The following is a 26,806-nucleotide window of genomic DNA, read 5'->3' as shown; positions in this document are numbered from 1 at the left end:
AAAAGAAACTACTCGACATAAATGTAGTATTCCTGTTAAAGTGTAAACTTAACATTTTGTTTTCCATATAAATGTTTTTACCGTGTATTAGAATTGCATTTTAGATTCCAGGATGGAAATTCCATCTATACGGACGAGCTGAGGCCAATCTTTTATTCAAATAAAACATTAAATAAACCACTCTCAGAGTTAGCCAGTGTCAGAGCTATATTATTCATCTTACTTTACAAAAGATTTTACAGCTGAATATACAGGCAGGAACGATGTTAGAGACAAATATTCCTGTGTTAAATTACCAACGATTCTCATAAGGAATTTCACAATGATTCTAAGTAAGTATTACAATGAAACTTATTCAAACATTATTTTTTATTGCTATTTTATTTAACCAAGTACATGCTATTTTACAGGAAATGCAATTATAGAAGTTCGTGTTTTCAACAGAAAATTTTAAATTTAATAATGACAAAATCAAAGTTTTATAAGCTTTATAGTTATTTTAAAGTTTTTTTATAGAAGAAGTTTCTACAATACGAGAATTTTTATAGAAAAGTTTACGATTATTCTATTTAATTATACTCGTATTTGACACTCCCTGAAGTCTAGTGTAACGTAGGAAAGAATTTTCAAAAATTATTGAACGTTTCTAAAATTTCACAAATATAAAATTGTATCGTGGAATAGGTCTTTTTGCAGATGTTTTATCCTATACTATTGATATTGCATTTTTTTGGGGATTCTGAAAGTTACAATATATTCTAAAAATGTTTGTTCAGTTATGACCGTAATATTTAATGACAAATATTTTTAAATTCAAGGTATTAAAGTCAGGGTATGTAAACCTAGATTGGTGCCATTTTGTCTCAGATTTTTAGGTAGTTTAACATATCATTATTTTTTGACACGATCCTTTTAAACCTTTAACCTTTTCCCCTTTTTTACCCTGTATAACCTATAACATTCAGTCTTGTTTGATAAAAACTTGTATACAACAGTAATCCGTTGACAGAAGGACATTGTGTCGGACGTTCAACTCAACCAACTTAATAAATTTTATTTTTAAAATGGCAACAGATTGTACAGAGGAGTACAGTTTTTTTTGTTTCCATCCATTGAAACCTTAGTTGATGAAGATATCGATAGTACATAAACTATGGAATGTAGAAATACAAATACTAATTGGAAAACACTCCACAAAATACACGAAAGAATCCTTCAAATATGACTAAATTTATGACACACCCATTAGATTAGAATGGATGTAAGCAAATAAGCCTTTTAAATTTAGCCTTAAAATCTTACAACAAATAATCGTGTTAATTTTAGTATTTTATTACATACGCGTTAAAATTGCTGGGATCTCTTAATATAAATTTTGATGAAGGATTTAATTGATAAAAACGAATGAATAGTTCTCTTTGGTTCTTTTTAGAAAAAGGAAATGCAGAGCCATGCTGGGAATCAAATAAAACTGTGAAATTCTGCCTGAGTTAGCAGACGAATATCAAACACTTTTAATTGATTGACAGCAGTTTTAAATGGATTCTCAATCGCGTATACTCCGTTCTGCGTTTTTTTTTTTTTTTTGTGAGATATTCTACTTTAACGTGAAATTGATACTTTGGTTGGATGAAAATGAAAAATCTTTGTTTTGAGCCCTTTTTGTTGATTAAATCCGAAATATTCTTAAATTTTTTTCAGTAATAGAAAGCTCAGATGATATTATTGTTTGATTTAAATGATAAACCAGGGAGCTAGCTGGTCTAATAGTAGAGCACGGGGCTTTAGAGACCCCGAAGTCCCGGGTTCGAATCCCACAAATTACCAATGGATGTTATCTACGGGATTATGCGGTCCTCTATGACTAGCCTGAAGTAATGTGTAAAATAATTCCGCGCTAGAAAAATAACTCGAAGTCTTTTTCCATGGATGGATAGTAAATTTTAACACAAAACAAATTGTTTTCAACAAACTCAATTTAATTATGAATTAAGGGTGAAAATAATTTACCGCTGTAAATCTATGGTCAAACATCTTCGTTAAAGAACGAATTTACTCATCAAAAATCTAGCACAATTTCCTTGTAATGTTGTCCAAAGACTTTGCTGTAAATTACTAAACAGACTGTACTGACCAAGAGCAATTTACTGTGTAGAGCGGTTGAGATAATCTACGCTGAATGTATGCATGAGGTGCCCAAACAGCGGATTACTACTAATTTAATCAGCTGAAGCTCAAGGGTTGCTCAGCTCCGAACTATGGCTAAATTAACAGAGTTTGTGTTGGATTAATTGGGTTTTTAATAAATATTATTTTCTAATAAAACAGCTGATTGTATTGTTATCGTTTCATTCGTTTTCGCTACGACTAAGGCAATAAATTTGTAGATGTTGCATAAACGTAATCTGAAAAAAGCAAAAATATATACGTCTAATAACACTTGTAATAATATATTTACACTTATACTGTTGACTTACAAGACGGTAAATACATATAAAAGTTGGTAAGTGGTGATCGATTTCGATTGTACACTCTAATCATCATCAGACCCAATAGGCGAATGATATATTTAAAATATTTTTCGTGTTTTTTTGTGTTAGTTCTTTTATTACCTAACCTAAGGGTGGTTTGGTTAAAGGTTAGGCTAGGACGATTTAGTTATTTAATCTAAAATCTTATTAAATAAATCTTATTTGAAAGTAGATTAATCGGTGTGGTCGGTATAATACGTTAGTAGATTAGTAGATTAGAAAGCAAGAATCTGTAGCAATGAATTTCAGAAAGTGATTAAACATGTGTTACGCAGTGAAATATTAGCAGTGTTAATTTTAAACTGTGATGAACATGTTTAATGTTCGTGTAAATAATTCTGTACAATGTTATGTTTCGTCGAAACCGCGGAAATCAAAACATTTACATCTGTCAGCAAAACGTGTTCTGCAGCTCGACCACTGGTTGGATATTTCGGTAGGGTTCAGTTATAAATACAACATTGTAAGCTGGTGCGCAATGATTTGCTAATATTGGTTGGTTCGTGTGTATTTGATTAACACGTAATCAGTTTATCTGGTATATTTACGTCTGTTATATTGGTAGTTGGTATTTATACCTGTGTTCACAATAATTCTTCAATTTTAAGAATTTATTTTTGTCGTTCATTCACCAAATTGCAACATGTACACATTTAATCAATTACAATAAACGCTAGATATTTTTAAAAGTTCGTATGCGAGATTTGGACCTTATTAAAAATTAATTGTGTACAATATTATAAGGACTAATATTTCATTCCATTTTCCATATTTACGTCTAAAATATGTCTTTACAAATTATTTACATTTGGTTTTAGAATTCACGACGAAAATAGTTTGTGGTCTAACTAAGACTACGGGAAGATTGAATGTAGAAATGTTGGTACGAAAACTTATTATTAATGTAATAAAACATTCCAGGAAAAAAATTATAAATATAAATAAATATGAGGTTAATTTTTAACAGGCAGTATTACCTATACAGCCGCGATCTAATAAAATTGTCACTAGAATCATTGTAGTAAACCCCGCGTTGGAAGCTTGCACAGTTCTGGTCAGTGGTTGCTGCCGTGGTTGGTTTGTGGTTGTTACGGTTGTTTGTGGTTGTGGTTGCAGCAGGAAGTGCATGAATGGCCGTGAGGGAGGCGGCCGGCGACTGACCGCTCATGCAACGGCTGCGCACCACGTTCAAGCGGTCGCGGACGCCGACCGGCGCCGAGATGAAGACCCAGAGCAGCCTGGAAGTGCCCAAGCAGGTGAGGTCGGCCTCCTTCGACGAGATCCAACTGGAGGCCAAGAGATCACTGCAACACCAGACGTCAGAGTCCGGGGGCTTCCTGTCGGTGCCGGCGCCGTCCCAGCGGTCCAAGAGTTTCGATGGCGGCGGTGGAGAAGGCGAGGCCTCCGCGTTCTTAGAGGTCCCGCGACCAGGAAGGTTCCAAAGAAGAAGGAGTTCCGGTGATAAGTCGCCTCCCCCTTGCATCCACTGTATCTACATGGAGGAGTACTGGAGGTCGAGGAGTCCTTCAGGGGAAGACTCTCCACATCCGAGGTCCTTCAGCTACAGCGATACTTCCACCGAGGACGAAGTAGACAGCGATCCTGAACCTCCTGCTAGACCTCAAGATCTTGATCTAGAGCCCCCTCTAACCCCTTTAACACCTCAGTGCTGCATCACAGTTACCCTTTCCCCCAACCCTGTAGTTACCTCCCCTACACTTGACGAACCTCCGCCTTCCCCCTCCAGCAGGAGAAGATCCATCACATCTCCGAAGCTGGAACGCCAAGAAGCCTTTATTTTCAACGAAAATCTCCTCGACCCCAACATTCCCCTGGATGTTTTAACTCCAGATGAGCCTCCACCTTCTCCCGCTGTGCCTAACGCTCTCATAGTCAGCGAGTTCTTCCTCGCCGTGCCGGAGCTGAAACGAGATCGTGCTGCCTCTGTAGACTCCTGCTTCATCAACAAGAGCGGAGGATCCAAGACCGAGGAGATCCCTCCCCCCTCGGACACCCAACTACTTCTGGAACCACCGCCTCTTGGACCCAACGCTCTCAGGTCTCGGTCAGTAGACATCGTCCTGCCCACGGACACCCAGGCGCGGTACAAAGCACTGGCCATGACCAACAACTCACAACCCCGCACCGGCGACAAGGGGTATGTTCTACAGCATGTAGCCTGTCACAGTCACTATCACTACCTCACTACCACTACTAAGTGAAGACGTTTACTGACAATCCTCCAACAGTGGTTAAGGCTTAAACTTGAGTTGTCCAAGTACCAAATTAATATAAAGGAATATAAAAAAAATATTTTAAAAGGTATTTTCCCCTTGTTATTGTCAGTGGGCGTCTGCACTAAATGGGAGCATGCATATTTTATAAGCAACGGTAAGTATTTCTTTGTTGTAACATTGTTGTATCCTCTTGTTCCGCATGTTACTTTTTAGTATTTGTTTTCTTGCTTTATTATTGAGATTTAGAAAATTATCATAAAGTAAGCATTTAAACCTTAACATTTTATTTCGATCTTCTTCTAATACTTTAAAAACTGAAGTTGCTCTAAACTGTCTCAAAAATAAATGTTGTAAACGTAATCTTAAATAAAATCTTGTATCTAATAGTCAATGGTACAATACACAAGGCGATCACATTTCGAAAATCTAAACTGAAACATAATAATGTTTTACTTTAGAAACGAAATAAACTTATCATGCAATGGCGTTAGTCAAGTTAGATTTATTTACAGATCAAGACGATTTAAGGAGATCCTCGATCATTTACTGAATTGAACTCTATCAAGTGAAGAGTTAGCTTCTTAAACGGAATCAGATTTAAAGAGATTTGAAGATTTAATTAAATAAACTGGGAGAGTTCCACCCCTTTCTACTTTGTCACATTTTATCTACTTGCGACCTCTGGTATTCCTTGATCGTTTGTGCCTTCAACTTGGAATTCCAATTTAATTCTCAAATTTTCTTATGTGCTGAATCCGTAAAAAATATTTTCGAGACAGGCGACCGTTTTTAACATTATTATCTTTTAAATCTTGGTGTTTTTGATGTCAAAAGATTATTTAAACAAATTCTTGTTCGTCTATATAGTAATTGATTGATTATTTATACCTCACCACAAATTTTATAGATAGTAAAGTAGTAATATTTTATATTAAGAAGTTTTATATAAAAATTATTATTTTATTTCAAACGTTAATTTAGAAAGAAATCAATTTTGAAATACTGAACGTAAAAATTATAGAATTGCCACAGCCACACAAATCGTGTTATTTATTGTAAGTGTCTAATTTATAAAATTTATACAATGAATTTAAAACTAGCTTTATCTAAGACACTTTTTACATATAAATTATATGTTGTTATTTTTTTTTTTTGTATAGCATTGTATATACAGACCCCTTCTTTATCGAAATTAGTATAAAACAATGTTATTAAAGATAAACTGTTTTAAACTAAATTATAAAGGTGGGTACATAGTTAGCAGTATTTTGTACTGGGAGAAAAATTGAGGGCAATTCAGTATATCGCTCCACCCCATTTGTCTCGTAGATAAGCCTAAACTGTCTTTTACACAACTCCCTGAGGGCAAACCAAAACAGCTTCTCTCGATTTAATCCTGGAAAGTTTGAAGAAATTAAAGATAACGCTAAATTCATTGGATACTTTTAAACAATGACAATTAATTTCTTAGAACCAATTAAGAGAGTCCACTTAAACTGATAAAAAATTGCTGAGCAAATAATACTATACATGTGTAAAGAAAAGTATAAAAGAAATAAATTAATTTAAAAATAATTAAGGTAATCACAAAACATATATATTAAAAAAAGTTTCAATTAAAACTTCTGTCTCATACTTCAATATTATTTCGAATAAAAGATAACATTTATAATTACCATGATTTTTATTTACGAAATAAACACAAAGCCCAAAGTACAATCAAAACACCATTGTCAAGGATTAAGCAAATGCATTTGTCAGTATTATCCCAGTTGCCTAATGCCAACGTACAATATCCCTCTGATGAATTATTAATTTATGACAAACGCAGATAAACCGAACATGGCACTGTGATACGGTATGCGGTTAGGTTTAGACAGCGCTGCCAACCAACTCGCCTAATTATGTCATGTCAAATGTAACGCTTTGTTTATGAGTTTGGTTGGCATCACTGAGGTGTCATGTTTAGTTGTCAACCAGCAAATTATTGTAGGGAATTCTGATGTGGAAAATCCTTATTAAACTTACATGACAAAATATGGAATCTGGTTCTCAGATTAGTTATTTTGTTATAACATATTTTTGCTTGTATCCTTATAGTTTTCTCATACTGAATGATTTGCATGGAAAGCTTGGGTTATGATATTTAATTTTTAATATATTTATATTTTCCATAATTAAGTTTAATTAGTAGTTTAATCATAGTAAGTAATTTTAGTCCCACAAAATGCCTATTTTAATTAATATAACTATTTGTTTGGTTTTAGAAACTTACTTATCTTATCTGACTTACCAGTGAATCAGTACAGAATACGAAATAGAAATTCATTTCTAGCCATATTGTTGTTCGTTGTATACATTTAATATTGCACACATCACATAAAACACATTATTCGTTTAGGAGTAGGTATACGTGCCTAATTTAGTTTTATATTTGAACTTAGTTCAATATATAAAAAGTCAAACTATGCAGTGTAGAATAATTCTTCCAATTCGATTAAATAGAAAACACATATTAAGCAAAATAACAACACAGGTTATTGTACATTAAATGTTATATTTATTAAATTATTTGGTAATATTTCAAAATACATAAGGACACTTTGTGACTTTTTATTTTCAAATTATAGCACGTTTCACGTACAAGAACTTGTATGTGTATCTTTTTATCAAGTAGAATTTATATTTTAAAAATACAAAATAAATCTCTATATTTTTTATTTGTATTAATTTACCACAAATATATACAACTATATGAATTTATTATATACGATGTAATCATATGCATTTTTTGCACATAATTTTTAATTACTAGCAGTATAATGTGTGTTCTATATACACAATTCAATTCAAAACATTACTTGGTTTGGCTACATTTTACGTCTTTATTAAACCCCGCTTAATCCTTGATCCTTGTCAACTTTAAAAGTGCTTGCCAAAAAGGATGTTATAACAACGAAACATGTAAAATCCCTCTAAAATTGAGCTAAAAAGACGGAATAGTTACGGTAGTAATCTAGTCTTACCTTAACACCGATATTATTAGTTTTTCAAACAAAGTAGTCATTAGTGGAAATATTTGTTCCAGAAATCCCACTGTCTCACTACTTACTAATTTCTCGTTTGTCCTCCAGGAAGGCGGTGCAGAGTGGAGGTGGTGGAGGTGATGGGGACTCGGGGACCGCCCAAAGATCCATTAGGTCCACGCCAGACTGGAGTGAGACGGCGGTCAACGGGGACCATCTGTGGTCTCCTACCAACGCTTCTGGGGACTTCTGCTACGTAGGGGAAGGAGACTGCACGGTGAGTAGAAATAATCATCTTGGCTGTGGGAATATTAAATATATGCTGTAAATTCACTTAGAGTATCACATCTAATCAGTAGTTCTGTGAGAACAACTAGCAGGAATTGAAGAGATGCTGCAATCTATAATGAAGTGCTTTTTCTTGCAATAGTATTACAGAAAATCAATACCTACCGTATTTTCATAACTCGGTTAAGTATAGAAATTAAAACTGCTAACATCAAAACGTTTCTATTACACCTTCGAATAAACATGTGCATATTAAAGTGTTTACTTTCAACAACAATAAATTGCAGTAAACAATAACAAATTTCGAAACTGCAGTATAAACACTGCAATTGCAAACAGGAACGGATAACAATAAACTAATAACAATGGAGAAACAATAGTGATTAAAACAAGTTTGCACTGGACAGGAACACATTGGTTCTCGGATGCAATTAAACCGGTGAAATTGGCTTTATACGGAACCATTTGATGATCAACTGCATTCAAAGAGGTATTAAACAAATAATAGGCGGAACGAGTTTATGACTTTCAAAACTTTATGATATTTTTGTAATAGCTATAAATATATTTGAGTCTATCTCAGTACAATTTTAATAATACATTAAACGAACGAGATTTTCATGATGACCCCTGGATCAAGGTATTGCAGGATTTAAAAGGTCCAGGATCAGGACAAAGGATCATCAACTGTAATGCAGCTCGTGTTCGCACTATTTTTTACTTGTTCAAGTTGTTTTTGTAAATGTATTTTTCCTATGTGTTTTATTTTTTGTATAGAGTTTAAAAATTGTATCAATAATTTAGAATCACCCTGTATAATTGCCCCTGACTAAATAAACAGCTGATTAGTGAGTAACACAGCACGCCAGTTATCTTACTTCTGCGTTCATTTTAAACTAAAACAAGCACTGCAACTAAGTGCATCGCTGAAAGATTTATTGATTAAAATAGTCGCATGATCTTTTTCTTGGACTGATCATCACCATAACTCGTTCCTTTTTACGGTTCATAAAATACGAAATTCTTATATTCAGTTAGATAGCAAAAAGGGAATCCTAAAAAAATTACAGAACAATAAAGTAGTTTTACTATTTTTTAACACCTATTAATATTACTACACATAGAAAGCTGCGTTACAGTCATGCGTTAAATGTTAAAATTGCAACGCAGTAAACAAAGTAATAGATCAAGAAACTAATTCTTATAGGAAGAATTATTGACAGGTTTTTATTAAAACCATTTTGTTTTTGCACATTTGAGGAATCTATAATTTTCAGAGAATAATTTGTGGGAATTGGGTTAAAGCTTTTGGTGCATAAATGGGCTATTAAGATCAAATCAGTGGTATAAACTTCTTCGTGGGACACCCTATTTGTCATGAACCTTAAAACTATATCATTTATCAAATATATTACCTGAATTGTAAAGAGGTTTGATATTTCACCAAGCTTTTCTTCCGATGACAGGGTCCCTAGGGATTTATGGCAGGATTATATGCATGGATGTGATTTTTTGAACCAACAATGTACATAAAAATATGTTACTTTTAAATAACTCGTTTTTAATAGTGCAAATATAATTTTTCTGTGATAGATTTCATAATACTGTTTAACCAAATTAAATCAATTCTAAATATTCGATACATAGAAGTATTTTAGCTAACAAATAGAACATTAAACTAGTGATATCAATGTTTATATAGTTATTAGTTTTATAGGGACTGTTCATAATTTTTTGGGACAATACAATGCAAGAATCCCTACTTTTCATAAACTATTATTTTGTTCAACTCATTGCCAAAAATTACTGACAATATTCCTTGTTATTTGTAACAATAGAAGCACTGTTGTAGTCAGATATAAATGCATTAATAGGAAATAATTTTTTTAGGAAATTGACAAAATTTAACGAGGAATGCTATGAAATATTTAAGAATTTTTTTCTATTGAAACTAGAAAAATGAATAATACACTAGTTTACAAAATACCTATAATTTTGAAATAATTTAGAATTATATTCTATCATTATTTACCTTTTACCGCTATTTTTGTATTAACAATCATGTGGTATATGTAAATATGAAAGATTTAATAACTCTTATAAAACAAATCTGTACTCATACAAGACCAAGAGTTCCGTGTTTTAGAGGAAGGTTTCACGTAGCCCGGTTTTGATTATTAGAAGTAAATAATGTTATACAAGACATATAACAAAAATTATTCTCTCATCAAATAATAAAATATAATTTTTATACTTGTTTTCGTATTTTAAAAGCTTCAATTTCATCATACTTTTGACATAAGGCTTCGTATAGCTTCTATAGCTTTGGTAAAAATAGTTCCACAGGTATCCTGTTGGTTATCGAATAAAAAATCTGTTTGCTATGCAAAGCCTTAAGGGTATTACAACCCTTAACCATAAACCTACAACCCTAAATAAATATTATTTAGGGGGGTGTGTTTGATATTTTGGCGATATCGTGTTATTTTCATCAATTTTAACATTGCATTGCAAAGAGCAACTTTTAAAAGCACAAACCAAAGGGATAAAAAATATAAAAAAATTTACAATAATTTTTATGGATTCCACAATATACTTGTTGTTGATTTAGCTATCTGAAAGTATAATTGTCCATCCAAATAGACCACCCTTTAACATCGTGTACATTTAAAAAGCATTGTGTTTGAGTACATTATAAGGTGATTTATTTTAAAAAGAGTGATAAGATCTTTACAAACTTTCCGAGAAGATAAAGCTTTAAAGTTTTAACCACCTATTGGTCGCCCTAAGATCTGTATTGCTTGACTTTACACTGACATAAACCATTTAATGTTTATATGTCTATAAAAATGAGTGGCAAAGTCTATGTAGTGAAATCTTTATGACCTAATTCAGAACAAAGATGTTACATTTTTATTACATGTGCGTGTCATTTTGAGGTAAAATTAATTTATTTTTCGAATGTTTGCGGCAAAGTGTGAAATAGATATTTGTGTAACAAATTGCCACCCATCATTTTGAGCTACTTTTTATGCTGAACTCAATACCGCAATCCGTTTTTGGTTATCAAGCTTTCTTGATTAAATCATTATCTTATTTAAAATTTCTATATTTCTAAAACCAAATATTAAAATGAAAAACGGATTGCGGCATTAAGTTCAGCATAAAAAAATAGTTCAAAATGATGGGTCACAACACTACTTTCATATTTAAATCAATTTGTCACATTTCAAAATGGCGGATCCAATATGGCAGCCGAAAAAATTCATCCGTCATAACCAAGTGAAAATATTGAAAATAATGGTCGACAATGAATGGTGGCGTATACTTATCTTTATCTAATACTATTTTGAGATTATGGTCTTATTTTGTAAATGCACAATGATAAAATAGGCTAAAAATAAAGTTAAAAAAGTCCTCAGAACTTTAGATCGGATCAAGATATTTAAAAACTAGTTGCGGCATTGTAATCAGCGTACAATTCTTGTTCGAAATAATGGGTCACAACCCTACCTTTACATAAAAAAACTTTGTATCCAATATGGCGGATCCAAGATGGCGCCCAAAAATGTATACGCAGACAAAATGAAGTACTTACTACTCTACAATGATCTGACGTGGTCCGGAGTTGATATCTTAAGAAATTTAGGAAAACGTAGAGGGGGGACTCACCCTGTATAGTGCTAGCGTAAAGGATAACTGCAAAGTACTCAAATGTTTCTAAATAAATCAAAGTTAATAGCCTTTACGATCCAAAGTGAACTAAAAAATACAATCTGTTATATGCTTTTAATGATTTTTTGGTAATTCTGAGCAATTACTTGGTCAACCCCAATTTTTTTCATATTTTACTACGGTCATCAGGAGGTTCTCAGAAAGCAAGAAACATATAATTCAAGGCCCGCAAGGTTAAGTTAGGTTAGGTTAGGTTAGGTTAGGTTAAGTTAGGTTATTAATTAACCTAACCTAACCTAACCTAACCTAACGTAACGGTACTGTTACAATTGGCCTTAGAGATGTATTTGAGACTAAAAAAAACCTAATAAGTTATGTTAGGTTAGGTTAGGTTAGGCGGTACTGTCACAACTGGCCTTCCGCGCGTCGCCCGCAAGCCACTGTTATCGCTTGGACTTTGAACCTTCTTATCGCTCGGACACCTGTACGATGGCCTTGCGGGCCTTGAATTATATGTTTCTTGCTTTCTGAGAACCTCCTGATGACCGTAGTAAAATATGAAAAAAATTGGGGTTGACCAAGTAATTGCTCAGAATTACCGATTTTTTTTATTACTAAAAGATAACGTTTCAATCACGTATATACCTGTGGCTCCCTATTGGACCTGAAGACGATCAGTGGGACTGGTCGAAATTGAATTTACAGTTAAAATGTAAACACATTAAATGTGTGTTTCTATGATTGTATTATAATCTTTACACGTATCGTAAAATCGTAGGCATTTTTATGAAATTACAAATAAACAAACAGTTTTATACACTTGTATACACTTTTATACAGTTGTACTTTAATACTTTTAATACTTTAATACTTTTCTTTGAAATGGCGACCATACAAAGTAGGTATTTTAAGCCGAGCATGAATGGAGATGAGTGTATGATGAGTGGCGCGATCTTGTAGTCTTGTTAGTGACTAAGGCCGACATATTCCTTAGACACAGCTGTTAATTAATAGCCCATACAGCTAATGGAGACTAAGGGACCTACAGTTTATAGTGGAATCCGAACCACATTTTTTCCTTGGTATATACGAATTGGTCTAATTATCAGGATAGTACTGCGGATAGTCGTAGTACTCACCCGTGCGGACGTTAATCCACACCAGGGAGTATCGTATCCACAGTGCATGCCTATAAATATCCACAATTCGTTACCTCCTAGTAGCTGGATTACAGGACGACGCCACCCGTCCCAGTCTTTATATATTATTATTTATTTATATATAGTATTTATTTATTATTTATAATATATTCTTGAGGATTACTATACTATTTATAATATAGTAATAGAAACCCGTTCAATGTCTACAACAATAGATTGTATCTCGTATTTGGACCCGAACGGATGTAGTGTCAATGCAACGTGCTTCAATATAAATGAATCTCAAGAGTTAAGAAGGTAATACAAGTCCCTACCCTTGTCAGTAGAAAGGTTCTACTGTTTCTGTCAAGAGGAAGGCAATAAGGAATAGATAATTCGGATTCTTATACATCTTACGCAAATTTTAAAACAGAGTAAAAATTCAATAGTTAACAAAACTTACAATACATGATACGTGTTAAGAGGGTTTTAATTCAAGGAAACTAATATATTTAGATTTTTACATATTTAAAACTAAAACTAATAGGTACTTAAAAAGATTGAAATATATAAACACTTTACAATGGCTACAAAATTTCGATTTATACCTTTTACTCTCTTAAGTTATCAGGCCTGATCGGAAGACGTATTTTTTATCAGTATGAGGATTTTTAAATGCGAATTTTATGACATTCCTTAAATAAGCGAAGACAACCCATATACATGGATGGTTAACTCATAACTCATAACTCATTTATTGAACCAAAATAACAGATACAAAATTTGCATTGGTCATGTCAAATAATAGAACTAAAATTAAAATAAACAATAGACAGTGTTGCTTCAATAAAACAATATCAATTACTTCTTACAACAACAACAAAAACTAACTAACTAAACCCATCAGCGACACAATCTCGAACACTGTAGTAACCCTTGGCCAAGAGTATTTTTTTGATTTGCTTTTTAAAGCTGTTCAAGTCCGACTAAGGCTGAAGGGAGGGAGGGAGGAGATTAAAAAAGTTTAATGCCATTGTAATGAAAGTGTCTCTTGAAAAATGTAGTTGAATGAGATGGTAATTTAAGATGGGAATTGTTACGTAGTGAATAGGAATGTGTAAGTGAAGATTGGTATTGGTGTAAGTTTTTTTTAATGAGAATCAAAGTTTCCAAAATGTATATTGAGGGAAATGTTAAAATTTGTGATGAAATAAAGTATTGCCTGCAAGATGTTCTTCTTTTCAAACCAAAGACTGCCCTAACTGCCCTCTTCTGGAGTCGGAAAAGGAAAGACGTTTTCCCACACTCACACCCCCACACCGGCACTGCGTATATCAGGTGCGGGAAAATCACTCCATAATATGCTGTAATTAGAACATCACATTTTGCAAACTTAGAAAGTTGGCGGAGAAGAAAGATTCCCGAAGAAATCCTTCTACACACAGTGTCAATATGGGAATGAAAGCGCATGTTTCTATCGAGCACAAATCCCAAGAACTTAACCTGATCAGCTGCCTCGAGCACAACATAATTCAAAAGGAAATTGTTTTTGTTTTTCCCAGCTGAACTTATAGAAAAATTTACAAATTCAGTTTTTCTGGCATTTAGACTCAATGAGTTGTCCTCGAACCACTGCATCATGGAGCTCGCTTGCAAAAAGGCCTTTATTTCGAGTTCATCGAAATTTTGATCAGAAACCGAGAGCGACGTGTCATCAGCAAATAGACAAATGTTTCCAGAATTTACAATTGATGGAAGATCATTCACAAAGACAAGGAACAACACCGGACCGAGGACTGACCCCTGAGGCAGGAGGTTGTTCTAAGTGACGAAACTGTGTTTATTTCCAAAGAAAATTAAGAAATTGCGTATTTTTATATCCATCCAATTATTAAATTCTTTTGTCATTGCAAATCTTTTTGAAATATACAGGAAATTATTTTCTTATTAGTTTTTCTACGATATTAATAACAAACTACGGAGGAAATCTCTTTTATTCTCTCATCTAAATAATTATAATTAATTCTTTATGCAAATAAACACTTTTTTTAAACAATTTGCTTGAAACATTAATCTACTAAGGTCATAAATTCTGTGACCACGATTGGTCGAGCCATAAAATATCTTATCAACAAGAGTCGTTAACAGGACACCACCCATAACATGACTGGGCTCCTGTGTGTTTATGGGGTAGTTACTGTTGGTTTACGCTAGGGAAATTGACCTGGGCACATAAATTGCTACTTATTTTTATGTGGTGAATGTTAAAATTAAATTTAATTAATTTTCTGAAAATATATTAATCTGATTAAGATGATTTTTAACTTGTTTAAAGATTTTTTTTTAGTAACTTAGTCAGTAGTGGTCGACAAGTAATCTAGGTGAGCTATGATTAAATCTCGCATCTGGAATGAGAACTGACATTTTCAATTTTATTCTTGTATTTAACGAAATCCTCTTGTTATTATTTACACATTTCCCCCACTGGCCTAAAAGCCTGTGTGGATCTACAAATGCAAACTTGAAACCGCCAACTTCTTAAAAACAAAGGTCATTCAATTGTTTTAATTTTGTTCCAGTTCTTACTACGCAAAAGGGGTTTCGCAGAGAACCTGCGGGATAATATCTGACGAATAAGTTCGTACTTTGATATTATTAAGCTTTGGCACTATTAAGTGTTAAAACTTTATCTGAAAGTAAACAACGTGTCGCTTGAATAATTTTTTTTGTCGCTGCTCTTTAAAAGTTACTATAAAATCCACTTCCTTGTAGGTCATAAATAATGTTTTAGATGACGTCTTTAGGTCATGAGAAACGAACATGACTTTACAGAAAACGTGGAAGCTTGTGTAAATAAATCAACAGCTACAGCTGTGGTGTTGGACAGAACAGTAATAGCTATTTACATTACAAGTGTAGTAAGGGCGTTTTTACATCACGCAGGTGAATGTTGTGCAACGAGCGAAAGCGAGTTGCATAATTCACCGAAGTGATGTAAACACGCTCTTACGTAACGTGTAACGTACAATATTTTACCTGACCCGACAATATACAGGAGGTTACGAGCAATATGCTTCATTATCCATTTCACTCATCTTCTAACAGTAACGTTCATTTACAAACAAAAGCTAGGTTAGGAAAATTCTTCAAAGCATAACAATAAAATTCTAGCACACAGCTGATTTCTAGCGTTGAACGTCGTTGGTTCCATAGAGGTATATTTTTAAAGTTATCCACTCAATGTTATTTAAATGGGTTTCATTACCCCACCGAGTGAGTTTTTTTCAACTTTACATCACTCGTGAAGTGAGGAAGTTGTATACATCACGCTTGGGATAGGAAAGTTTAACATGGCGGGTTAGGTAAAGTATTTTACAATCTAGGGTGTCACTATGGCAGAAATATAAGTCAAGATAGATCAACTGTTCTTTATAATACCATATCCATATGTGTTTTAAAATATTAATTCACAATACTATGTACTTTTTTTGGATGTAAATTCTAAAAGCTTATAAGATGCAAATTTTGGCGTAATATGTGTTTGAATGGTCAGGCTGTTTTTAATTTGTATATCCTTAACTCGTAAAATATTGGTAAATAAGTATATGGGGTAGTTCTAATATTGTTGGAGTTTAGCAACTGCAATTTTACATTCACATTCGACAAATAACCTTGGATTAGTAAATTTCAAACCGTAGTATAATTTATTCTAAACAGATTTTTGTCACGGATATTAAAACAGAAACGGTACGTATCATGAACATAAACAAATTACGTCATTGGCCCAAATCTTTTCATATGGCGAACCATACCGCTTTCCGCACTGATATCCGTGGTACTTATGCTAAAAGACTAAAAAAAATTTCTAATACCAAAAGCATTTTGGCATTAAAAAAGTCGTTGTTGGAGTCATGTCAGTAAGCAATGAATAACCTTTCAAAATATCAGTGAGTTAAAAAATCGTGTTCTACAATGGTTCGTACCAGGTCAAAGCCATATGGTGACGAATTCCTTAGACAAAACGGTAAGTGAATCAACCACTGAAAGGACAAAGTCAAAAAAGGCACAGCTACACAATGTTAGGTTTTTACATAAATTGATGTTGTGAAAAGTGAAGATTCAGTTTCGGACAAAAACTGTAGGGATATTCTTATTCTAATATAAGCGTTTTTGGTGGGTAAAGACGGTTTGTAGTTAAGGGTTATACCATAATTAAAACTGTAAAGAAAGTTATAATTTGGTGACTGTTTTGGTAAGAGTAAGCAAACAAATTTTAAATTAGTAATCTTTACCTATTTGTATTATTTGTTTCATCTGTAATAATTAGAGTGCTTAGTGTGTAAATAAAGTGCTAAACAGATTTTCGATATAAAAAACATTTCAAATTTAGTTATTCCGTTGTTAATTTCGCTACGAAATAAATGACTCTTTGTCCTAACAGTGCAGAATGAAATGTCACAGAATTCTGCCTAAATTAATTGTTTAGCAACAATCGTATACAAACTCCCTCCATTTTTCACTACTCCATTCTGCTACTGTCAAAATACTTTCACCATCTGAAACAGCTGACGCATGTCAACCCATCTAACTCATTATTTATATCCAATTGTTGGTGGATTTTAATAACTGAAATAAACCTGTGAATCCATCTCTCTGACGGATTTTTAAAACAGTATTTAATTAATTATATATTTGATGAATGTCAACAAGCAAAATACATGTGCAAAAAACAAATTTATGCACTAGATTTTTTATTTAAACTATACTGGTTGGTTATTTAGGGTGTCCTAGAACTCCTCGATATTTATTTGTGAAATTGTGTGGAAAGATTTTCGAAGCATTTTTATCTCCATGAACTTTCTTCGCGTATAGACTATTTTAGACTTACCTTCAATCAAAGCCTCGATTCATCTAGTTATATACGAAAACAACATTAATTTGCGTTGACCCAGCCTTTTAATTTGTATTTAATATAAATTACGCCGAAGCAAACAAATTCCATCAGACGATTTCCTCTTTTCAAATAATTTTTTGGAATGAATTACGTTATACATGATGTATGTTAATTTGTGTTTGAATCTTTTTAAAATATTTAACTACAAAAATATAATTTAAGTACTCAGTTTTTATCTATAAACACAAATGATTACGTGATTGATAACTAAAACTAAGAAGCAGATCATAAAATTTACGAATTTGAAATATTATTTTCTTACAAATATATTTAATGATATATTTGAGGAGTCGAAAGTACATAGAATCGCTGTAGTTGAGTCTCACTTAACACTTAGTAACTCTGGATTATCTAAAATGTTTGTTCACTATACTCCTAATACATTAATTAATTTCAATTTTTTGCAGTCCCTAAGAAAATGTCAATGATTGTTCTGAATGAATCAGAATTATATTTTAATCTTCAATACATAAATAACCAGCATTATTACATTGACATTTGCATGTGTCAACATGTTTTATTTTTATTTTACCCAACTTAAAACGGGTTTTTGATAAAGATATTTACCAGTTTTATATCAAAAGCTAGACACCGTATAGTACTTTCTTCAGACAGTTTATTCTCTTATCAATAAGATTTACTTCTGCTACGTATGTCTGTTGTCAGATAAGGCATTGGTCGTAAGTTCAGTGTTCACCCTACAGGATGTTTATGTATGGCGATAAAATAAGGCAGCAGCCAGACGCATAAGTTATAAGTTTTCTTCACAGTGCTCTGGGACATGTCAAGATGAGCTCTCCCTGGATACCCTTCAATATAATACTCTACGTAAAAAGTGTTTCCATGGAAAATGTATACAAGTTTAATGCTTATACGAAGGCTTTGTGCAGTTAGGAAGTAATTGTAAAATTTTTAAAAGATCAGGTAGAATTTTCTAGCACTCACCTTTTAGTCTTAAGATTGCTGGTTCGATCTCGACCAGGTTTAATTCCAAGCCCAAATTTTTGTTGTTTGACTACTTATTTATGTTGTTTAAAAATAGAGGTTTAATATGATGGCGATGTTTCTTAACAAAAAACATGAAATTTCAATGTCCAGCAACGCACAATTAAAATAGTATTTTAGTTAAATAACTTACGTCATCAATCCATAAATTTCTGTGGAGTTATTTAATTATTTGATAACTCAATCCGTTGTGCTACAATATCGACATTATAAAATAGTATTGATTGGTCCTGTATTAAATTTAAACTTTTGGTCAATTAAAGCTTTAATTGAACTTTTTAAATATTCGTGTGGACATACGATGGAAATTTTAAAACCTTTTTGAGTTTATACAGAAATAATCGATAAGATTATAAGGTATAAAATGGTATAAATGGATTCAGACGAAGTTGAAAATTAGACGAGTCCAAAAGTCAACTACGATATCGAAGATCAGATTCGAATGATTTAGCGCTAATTTTACTTTTCTGAAATGTTCTTCGTTGCTATAAAACACATTTCTGCTTTCTTCTAAAGAAAATAATTTAATATTTTTATGAATTTTGATCCCTTATTCAACCATCAAAACCTTCACTAAAATGATGTATGATGTTAGAAGAAGAGTTTTATGTAATTGGAAACCCAAGAAACACGATTTAAAAGCTGTATCAATCACTTTTTTTCTATAACCACATATCAAAGTGAGTAGAAGTTTCACTTCTTCTAAAAGTTTATCTGCATTTGACTTTTCATGTAAATTATACAGGGGTTTTTTTTACTTGCATCTTTATTTATGTAAAAACCGCTGTAGGTAGAAATAGACAGAAATATGCGGTTTGCAGGAATCATCTATTGACGTAGGGGCCCAATTTCTTTTGAATTCTACGTTACATTCACATCCCCCCCTTTTCCCCTGCCACCAACTTAATTTTTTTAAATAGCAAGGTACCCCTTGTGACATACCAAATGAAAGAACATGAAAAAAGAAAATGTTTGATGAAAAAAATTCAAAATCGGTTCATAAATTTGTAAGATATTCCCCCCTCCCTCCCCAGAACTTAATTTTTTTTTAATAGCAAGGTACCCCTTGTGACATATCAAATGAAAGAGCATGAAAAAAGAAAATGTTTGGTGAAAAACATTTAAAATCGGTTCATGAATTTGTGAGATAATCCCCCCCTTTTCCCCTACCCGTAACTTTTTTTTAATAGCAAGGTACCCCTTGTGACATATCAAATGAAACATAAATTTCACCAAACATTTTCTTTTTTCATGCTCTTTCATTTGATATGTCACAAGGGGTATACCTTGCTATTAAAAAAAATAAGTTCCGGGAAGGGAGGAGGGGAATATCTCACAAATTTATGAAACGATTTTTTATTTTTTTTTTTTCATCAAACATTTTCTTTTTTTATGTTCTTTCATTTAATATGTCACAAGGGGTACCTTGCTATTAAAAAAAATAAGTTGTGGGCAGGGGGGAAAGGGGGGGGGATGTGAATGTAACGTTTAATTCAAAAAAGTTGGGCCCCCTACGTCAATAGATGATTCCCGCAAACTGCATATTTCTATCTATTGCGGTTTTTACATAAATAAAGATGCAAGTTTTAAAAAAACACCCTGTACATGACTACGATAGCTATAACCATAAAATGACTGATTAATCTGTCGACTAAAATCTTAAGAATTAAAGTCTTTAAAAGTGAATGATTTGTCAGGAAAGATTTAATTAGAATATTATGTTTTTAAGTCCTTATAGTGAATTTGCTGATGACGTAAAGAATGGGTATAGTAAATTTTGTTAGTCACTAAAAGTATTTTATTTTTACTAAAAAGAATTTTGTTGTCAATTTATAATTGAAGATTAGCAGTAAAAAATTCTTCCAGCTGCTTTGATTAACTTGCATGTCAGTTTCTAAGTTCCATAGAGTTGCAAGTTTGTTGATAAGCAAACATTGTTTTTAATTAACCCGCAGTAAGAAACACGAAGTTTCTCTAAAGTAGTTCATATTTTCCCCAAAATTATTTATAAAATACAAACCCCTAAGTAGATTTAATTGTCAACTGTAATTTAAGCCTTTGTACTTCTTTAAGCTCATGTTTGGTTGTTTTGTTATAATTTTTATTTTGTTTATAAACCACATGGTATTTTTATATAAGCCTGTCATTGAGTTTTTTTTCGGATGAACGTAAAAAAAAAACTAATTTTGTGAAATTTGTACACACGTAGATCATGAACCCAACCACTGTAGGCCTAGACCATGCATGTTCTTCTTAAAATATTATGTTATATTGAATAACTCAAAAAGTCATTGTATGCACAGAAACTAATGTAACAGAAACTACAATATTTGATAAAAAAAAATAATAGCAAAATCCAACGTGAACCTATCTAGTATAACACGTTTTGTGAAAGTTTATTTTCTGAATTCACAAAGGTGTTGACAAACGAGAAACGATATTTTTCTTACACTAAGGAGTCTGGTCAAAGAATATATCTTAGGAAGACGAAAAATTAGGTAGTTTAGAGGATAAAGTAGATTACCAAGACATAGGGTCGGGTTCACCCGTTATCTTAAGAGTTTCAGGGGACCCATTTTGAGCTGCTGGGTCGTGCATTGCCCCAACCTGATGAATTATTCTCCGTATTTCAGCCCCAAACTAAATTCTCCCTTATATGTAGCCAAGTCCTCGTTTGGTTAAAAACAACGATACCAAGTCGTACGTACAACTCTTTCAAAAGATTACATTTTCAATAAAATTGTGTTAGGCTAGGGCCACACTTGGCGACTTTGTCGCGGCGACTTTTTTCCCGCGACTTTGTCGCGACGACAAAGTCGCTGGGGGTGGCCACAATAGGTGACAATTTCGACCTTTCATTTTACTTTTTTACCAAACCAGTAAAAATTGAGTTTCGAGATGTTATATTGTATTTTCAAAATCGTGTCATTGATTATGGAAATAAATTAGGATCTATGACCGTTTTTGTATGTTTTTTGACCACCTTAGAATAAATCGATGTTTTTACTATTAATTTCAGTACCATAAGATTTAAGTGAATCTTCTACAAATTAAATCATATCGTTATATTATTTTCATACGTGCACCGGTGCCTCTTTATATTTCGTACTAGGTCACGCAATAGTTTTTAACCATTTGCCTGCAACAAAAGAAATACAATTTTTACTAAATTAATGTGTTAAACTATGTTTTGAAAACCAATGTGGACGTCTACGTCGTCAAATCACAGTTTAATACTTGCTATTGCTATTTATTTTATATCTAAATACCCCCGTCGCAACAAACCTGCAGACTAAGCGAATTTACATTTGTTTGGCTAGATTTCCACAATGCTTAGGTTTACTGTGACAAATAAGGTACTTAATGAGGTGTGCTTGTTAATTTAAATTTTGATGGCTTAGTATGAAATTAAAAATATTTATTAAAATATTGTTATAATTTATGGAAATATATACATAAACAAGCAAACTAAAACAGTTTATTCTTCATCAAAATGGGCATTTTAAATTTACAATTGTTTAAATTATCTCCGTAACCGTTAGGTTTACAACAACGCTTCAATTAACAAAATCATTTTTTTGTAGCTCAACAAAACAGTTTGGAAGGAAATTGTGAAATTTATGTTTAAGGGTCAAAAATAGAAGAGAAAACACAGGTATGGAGTGAATTCCCTAAAACTATCGTTTATGGATGGCGTATTTTAATTTTGTAAATGTTTAGTAATATTTTGGATGAACATAGCTTTGGCGAGCTATTGACATTGAAGACGACGCACACCATTTGAAAAATACACGAGGTTTTGGATTCCTGTTAAACCAGAAGAGTTAAATCTCATACATTCTACAGCACACATGTTAACATGTCATCACTTATTTTGTCGATGACAATATTGGTATTTTAAAAGCATATTTACCATTTAACAAATCCATTCCATAGCTGTACAATATAGCTATGAAAATAGAGCAGCAAAGGGTGTGTGAGCGAGCGACTTGTCGCCTAGTATGGCCGGTGCCATAAGATAACATGGGGAGCGTATTTGTCGCCGAGACCGAAAAACGCTCCCGGTCGCGTTTGTTTTTCTGTCGCCGTTGGTCGCTGGTCGCGAGTCGCTTAGTGTGGCCGCCTCCATTTAATTTAATGCTACGCACTTTCATTCATTGACGCAGCGACTTTGTCGCCGCGACAAAGTCGCCAAGTGTGGCCCTAGCCTAGGTTTTTATCTTAGTGCGAGCGAAATACCTATTCTGTATAATACTGTTGGATACTAGTGTAGACATCCCACCTTTACCAGCTGGCACCAATTATCAATCTTTTGATTAAAATACACAATTTGCGCAAAGGTCTCCTGTTAATCAGCTTTTACCTTGTTTTGCTTCTGTCGACAGAAGTGCGGCATTTTTTCAAAATAAGTCATTTAAACACTTATAAGGAAAATCTGTCTAAAACCATAAATTTTTTTTATTATGCTATATGTTATATTATTAAAGCTTGACCCGAGGTACCGTTCAAAGATTTTTAGCTCGGAAATAAAAATAGCTTTTTTTTTAAATTAATTTTATTTATTTTGGTTCAGACGAATTAGAAATTACAATTTTTTTTTCTGTAAGTCCTCGCAAAAAAAAAATATGTGAGTAAATTCTTACGACTCTAATTTTTTTATATATGTTGTACATCTTACTAATATTATAAATCTGAAAGTTTGTGAGTTTGTGTGTGTGTTTGTGTGTGGGTGTGTTTGTGTGTGTGTGTGTGTTGCTCTATCACGCATAAACTACTGGACGGATTGGGCTGAAATTTGGCATGATGATAGCTCACATTCCCGATTAAAGCATATTCTTATCTCAAAAATCCTTTCGGGCTCCGCCCCAGTGGCTCTGTAGTTCCCCATGTTAACCTTATGATTTTTCATATTTAAAAGGAATTAATGATTCTTAACAGCTGTTTCAATTAAACAAGTTGGTTCTGTTCCATGATGTTCAATAACATCAAAGTTACAAGGATTACCAACAGGGTGCAGCACTATTAATCTTTTTAAATTTATGACAACAGCTAATTTCCAACCAAAAGGTGAGTGAGCGTAGCGAACGAACTTCAACCTGGGGCTCATTTCATAATAAACTACAAGTTACAAGTTACAACTTGTAACTTGTAATTTCCATTAGATTTGCATTGGGCGATCAGCTGATTTACTAATAATATTAGTTTGTACTTTATTATGAAATGGGCCCCTGGAGGCGAGTTTGCGTAGCGAACGAGCTAACCTGAAGGCAAGTGAGCGCAGCGAACGAGCTCCAACATAAAGGTGAGTGAGCGTAGCGAACGAACTTCAACCAGGACGTGAATGAGCCATGCGAATACTTATGAAGTTAAACGGGGCAAAGCCCGCGGGTACAGCTAGTCTATATATATAATTCTGTAAGAAAAAATCTTTACCAGAAAACTGTGGACGTCTGGTAAGTCACAGAAAAGTGGGAGGGGTCTTAAATTAAAGGTCTTGACCCCAGGGACTCGGGAAAAATAGCAGAATTCCCATAAAGTTACCAGAAAACGAGATATAACGTAAAATATCCACCATAAGAAATGCATGGGGACTGAAAAACGTCTGCATTCTATCAGCTGTTGAGCTGTTACTTATTTATTTGCAATGTTTACATTTATTCCGAAAGTCAATGTTGGTAAATAATGTTTCAAAATGAATTGTGTTTGATTTTTTTTGTTTTCCGTTTTTATAATGAGTGACGTAACTAGACAGGGTAGGGGAAGACCTGCAAGACAAGACAAGACTGATGGAAGAGTGTCCAGGAATTCAACAGACTAAGAAATGCAAAAGAGAACGTCATATAGGGCCTAACTGTGAAAGAAATCCAGAAGCTGTTTTACAACCTGTCTTTAGAAGAACGCTGGAAAATGAGTTGAGTTGTTTCTCACAATCTAGGTCCTCTTAAAGCGCTTGCATGCATTGTGGTGCATTTCACTTCGCAGAGGAGGCCACAAATGGACATTTCAACGCATGTTGCCACAATGGTCATGCCACAACCACAAGTAAATGACGAACTAACTGTTTTTACATGATTCGAACTTCATAAAAAACATAAGGCAATACAACAGTGCAATGGCTATTGCGTCGTTTTTCGCTACACAAAAAGAGATTCCGGGAAATAGGCCTTACTGTCTTAAAATTCAGGGACAAATTCATAGATATAGGGTGTATTTCTGACTTACCACTGCCAAATGGGGAGTTGCCTCCATAATAATTAATAATAATTTTAACCTTTACATTTGGTTCTCAAAATGGAAACTATAACAGAATTCGTTAGATTACAAAACAAATCTTCAATTTTAAACTAAAAAATATGTGCAATGTTTGGCTGTATGATTTCAGCTCTGATTCGTCGTTCTCCGGGCTCAGGCCAAATTGTGTGCACGTTTCCATTTGTTAATATATTGTGTTATAAATTTAATCATTATTTTACAATTGTATTTCATTGACACATCAGAAGCAACTAATATACGACTCCAACGGAAGGAAAACCAAGATATAAAACAAGAAACACTGTTAATTTTAAGTAACATAAAATTGATAATTTTAAAAACATATTTAGAATATTTGTCTTTTTATATATGTTTTTTATTGTAGTCTAAATTAGGGGCTATGGCCCCTACAGGCCACTAGTATTATATTATCCATTGTATACGTATCTTTGAATTTAATTGCGGTACGTTAATAATTTCTTCTGTCAGCTTATCCGAAGCCCATCAAATCAATTAGGCTTTGATGAGATTCCGCTTAACTTCAAATACAGTTGTCAGTCTTCATAAACTAACTCCTTGTTCTAATTAACTATGAATAGTTAGGTACTCTGGGTTGTCAACTGAGAACATTGATTTTGTCCATTTAAACTTAAAAAAATCAAGTGTCAATTTAAATTATCACTTGAACATATTTAATTGATCTGCGCTGAAAGGTTTGTTGCTTCAAGATTAAACTGGTCTGTAAAAATTCTGTTAGTAAATCATATAATGCAGATTTGAATAAATTATCAGTGTCCTCCAACAAGGTGGGATATTAGTTAGAGTGCAGTTCTGGTCTGAAGACTGCAGTTCTAATCCCAACAATCACCATTAACTATATAGTTGACTCAGTGATTCTAAACTCATCTTAAGCTACAGAAGAACCACATATCACGAATGACAAAAGGTGGAAAACTATACGAATCAGAGATTTCATTACCTTTCAAAATAATATCTTATGATTATTTATTATTTAATACAGTAAGTGTAGGTCCTACTTACTTGAAACTTATCACACTTAAGAAATTAATTAATTTTTTTATATAATGCATATAAAATTCTATCCTAAATATTACTCAAATTTTAGTATTTTTCTCCCGTTTGATATTTATACAGGGTGTCCCTCGAGAGGTGTCTCAAATCGATTACTGGAAAACGGCTTAACGTACAAGGATGAAATAAAATTATTTCCAACTAAATCGACCCCAAGAAATAACGTAAAAATATTTTTAACTTTTTTCAAATACAGGGTGTGCCAAAAACTGAGGGTCACTAGTTCGAATCTCGGAATTTTCAAATGTAAACATATGTCATGTTATACATCATTTTAAAGGTATTTGATAGACAAACATTTTGGCGAAAACCAAAATTAGTTATCTTTTTCCGTTTCAAAATGGCGGCAGTTTTTTTGAAAGAAATCTATATTTTTTTAATACTCTGTATTTCCTATACCAATGCATTTAGCACTTCTCCGGTTGCATTTTCTTACTCGTTATGAAATTAGCTTTACTGTGATATGCAACAAGTAACGGTTTTTTGAAATAATAGAAATTCCAAAACAATTTATTTTTGAAAATTGGCAAATGCTCATTGTTCAAAATTTTCAAATAGCAACATATGTCAAGTGGCACATCATTTTATAGGTTTTTCAATTCCTAAC

The 26,806-nt window shown here is 33.0% G+C and overlaps 1 protein-coding gene across 11 annotated transcripts in view; it reads left to right on the top strand.

The window, feature by feature from the left end:
* Positions 1-26,806, top strand: part of LOC128985492 (eye-specific diacylglycerol kinase-like) — a 319,947-nt gene that overhangs the window by 158,753 nt on the left and 134,388 nt on the right. For 10 of the 11 annotated variants that reach the window (XR_008490033.1, XM_054405036.1, XM_054405029.1 and 7 more), the window contains exons 3-4: positions 3,651-4,689; positions 7,903-8,071. Coding sequence is in view for 10 of the 11 variants with exons in the window: in XM_054405036.1 (XP_054261011.1) it covers positions 3,698-4,689; positions 7,903-8,071 (1,161 nt within the window). In the remaining variant the exon portion in view is untranslated. Of the gene's footprint in view, positions 1-3,647; positions 4,690-7,902; positions 8,072-26,806 lie in introns of all 11 variants that reach the window. The other variant, XM_054405027.1, reaches the window with a different exon arrangement.

This window comes from Macrosteles quadrilineatus, unplaced genomic scaffold, assembly GCF_028750875.1.
Source record: "Macrosteles quadrilineatus isolate MER2022 unplaced genomic scaffold, UCM_ALF_1.0 Scaffold_2__2_contigs__length_208266976, whole genome shotgun sequence".
NCBI classification, from domain to species: domain Eukaryota; kingdom Metazoa; phylum Arthropoda; class Insecta; order Hemiptera; family Cicadellidae; genus Macrosteles; species Macrosteles quadrilineatus.
This window is presented reverse-complemented; position numbering and strand designations above follow the sequence as displayed.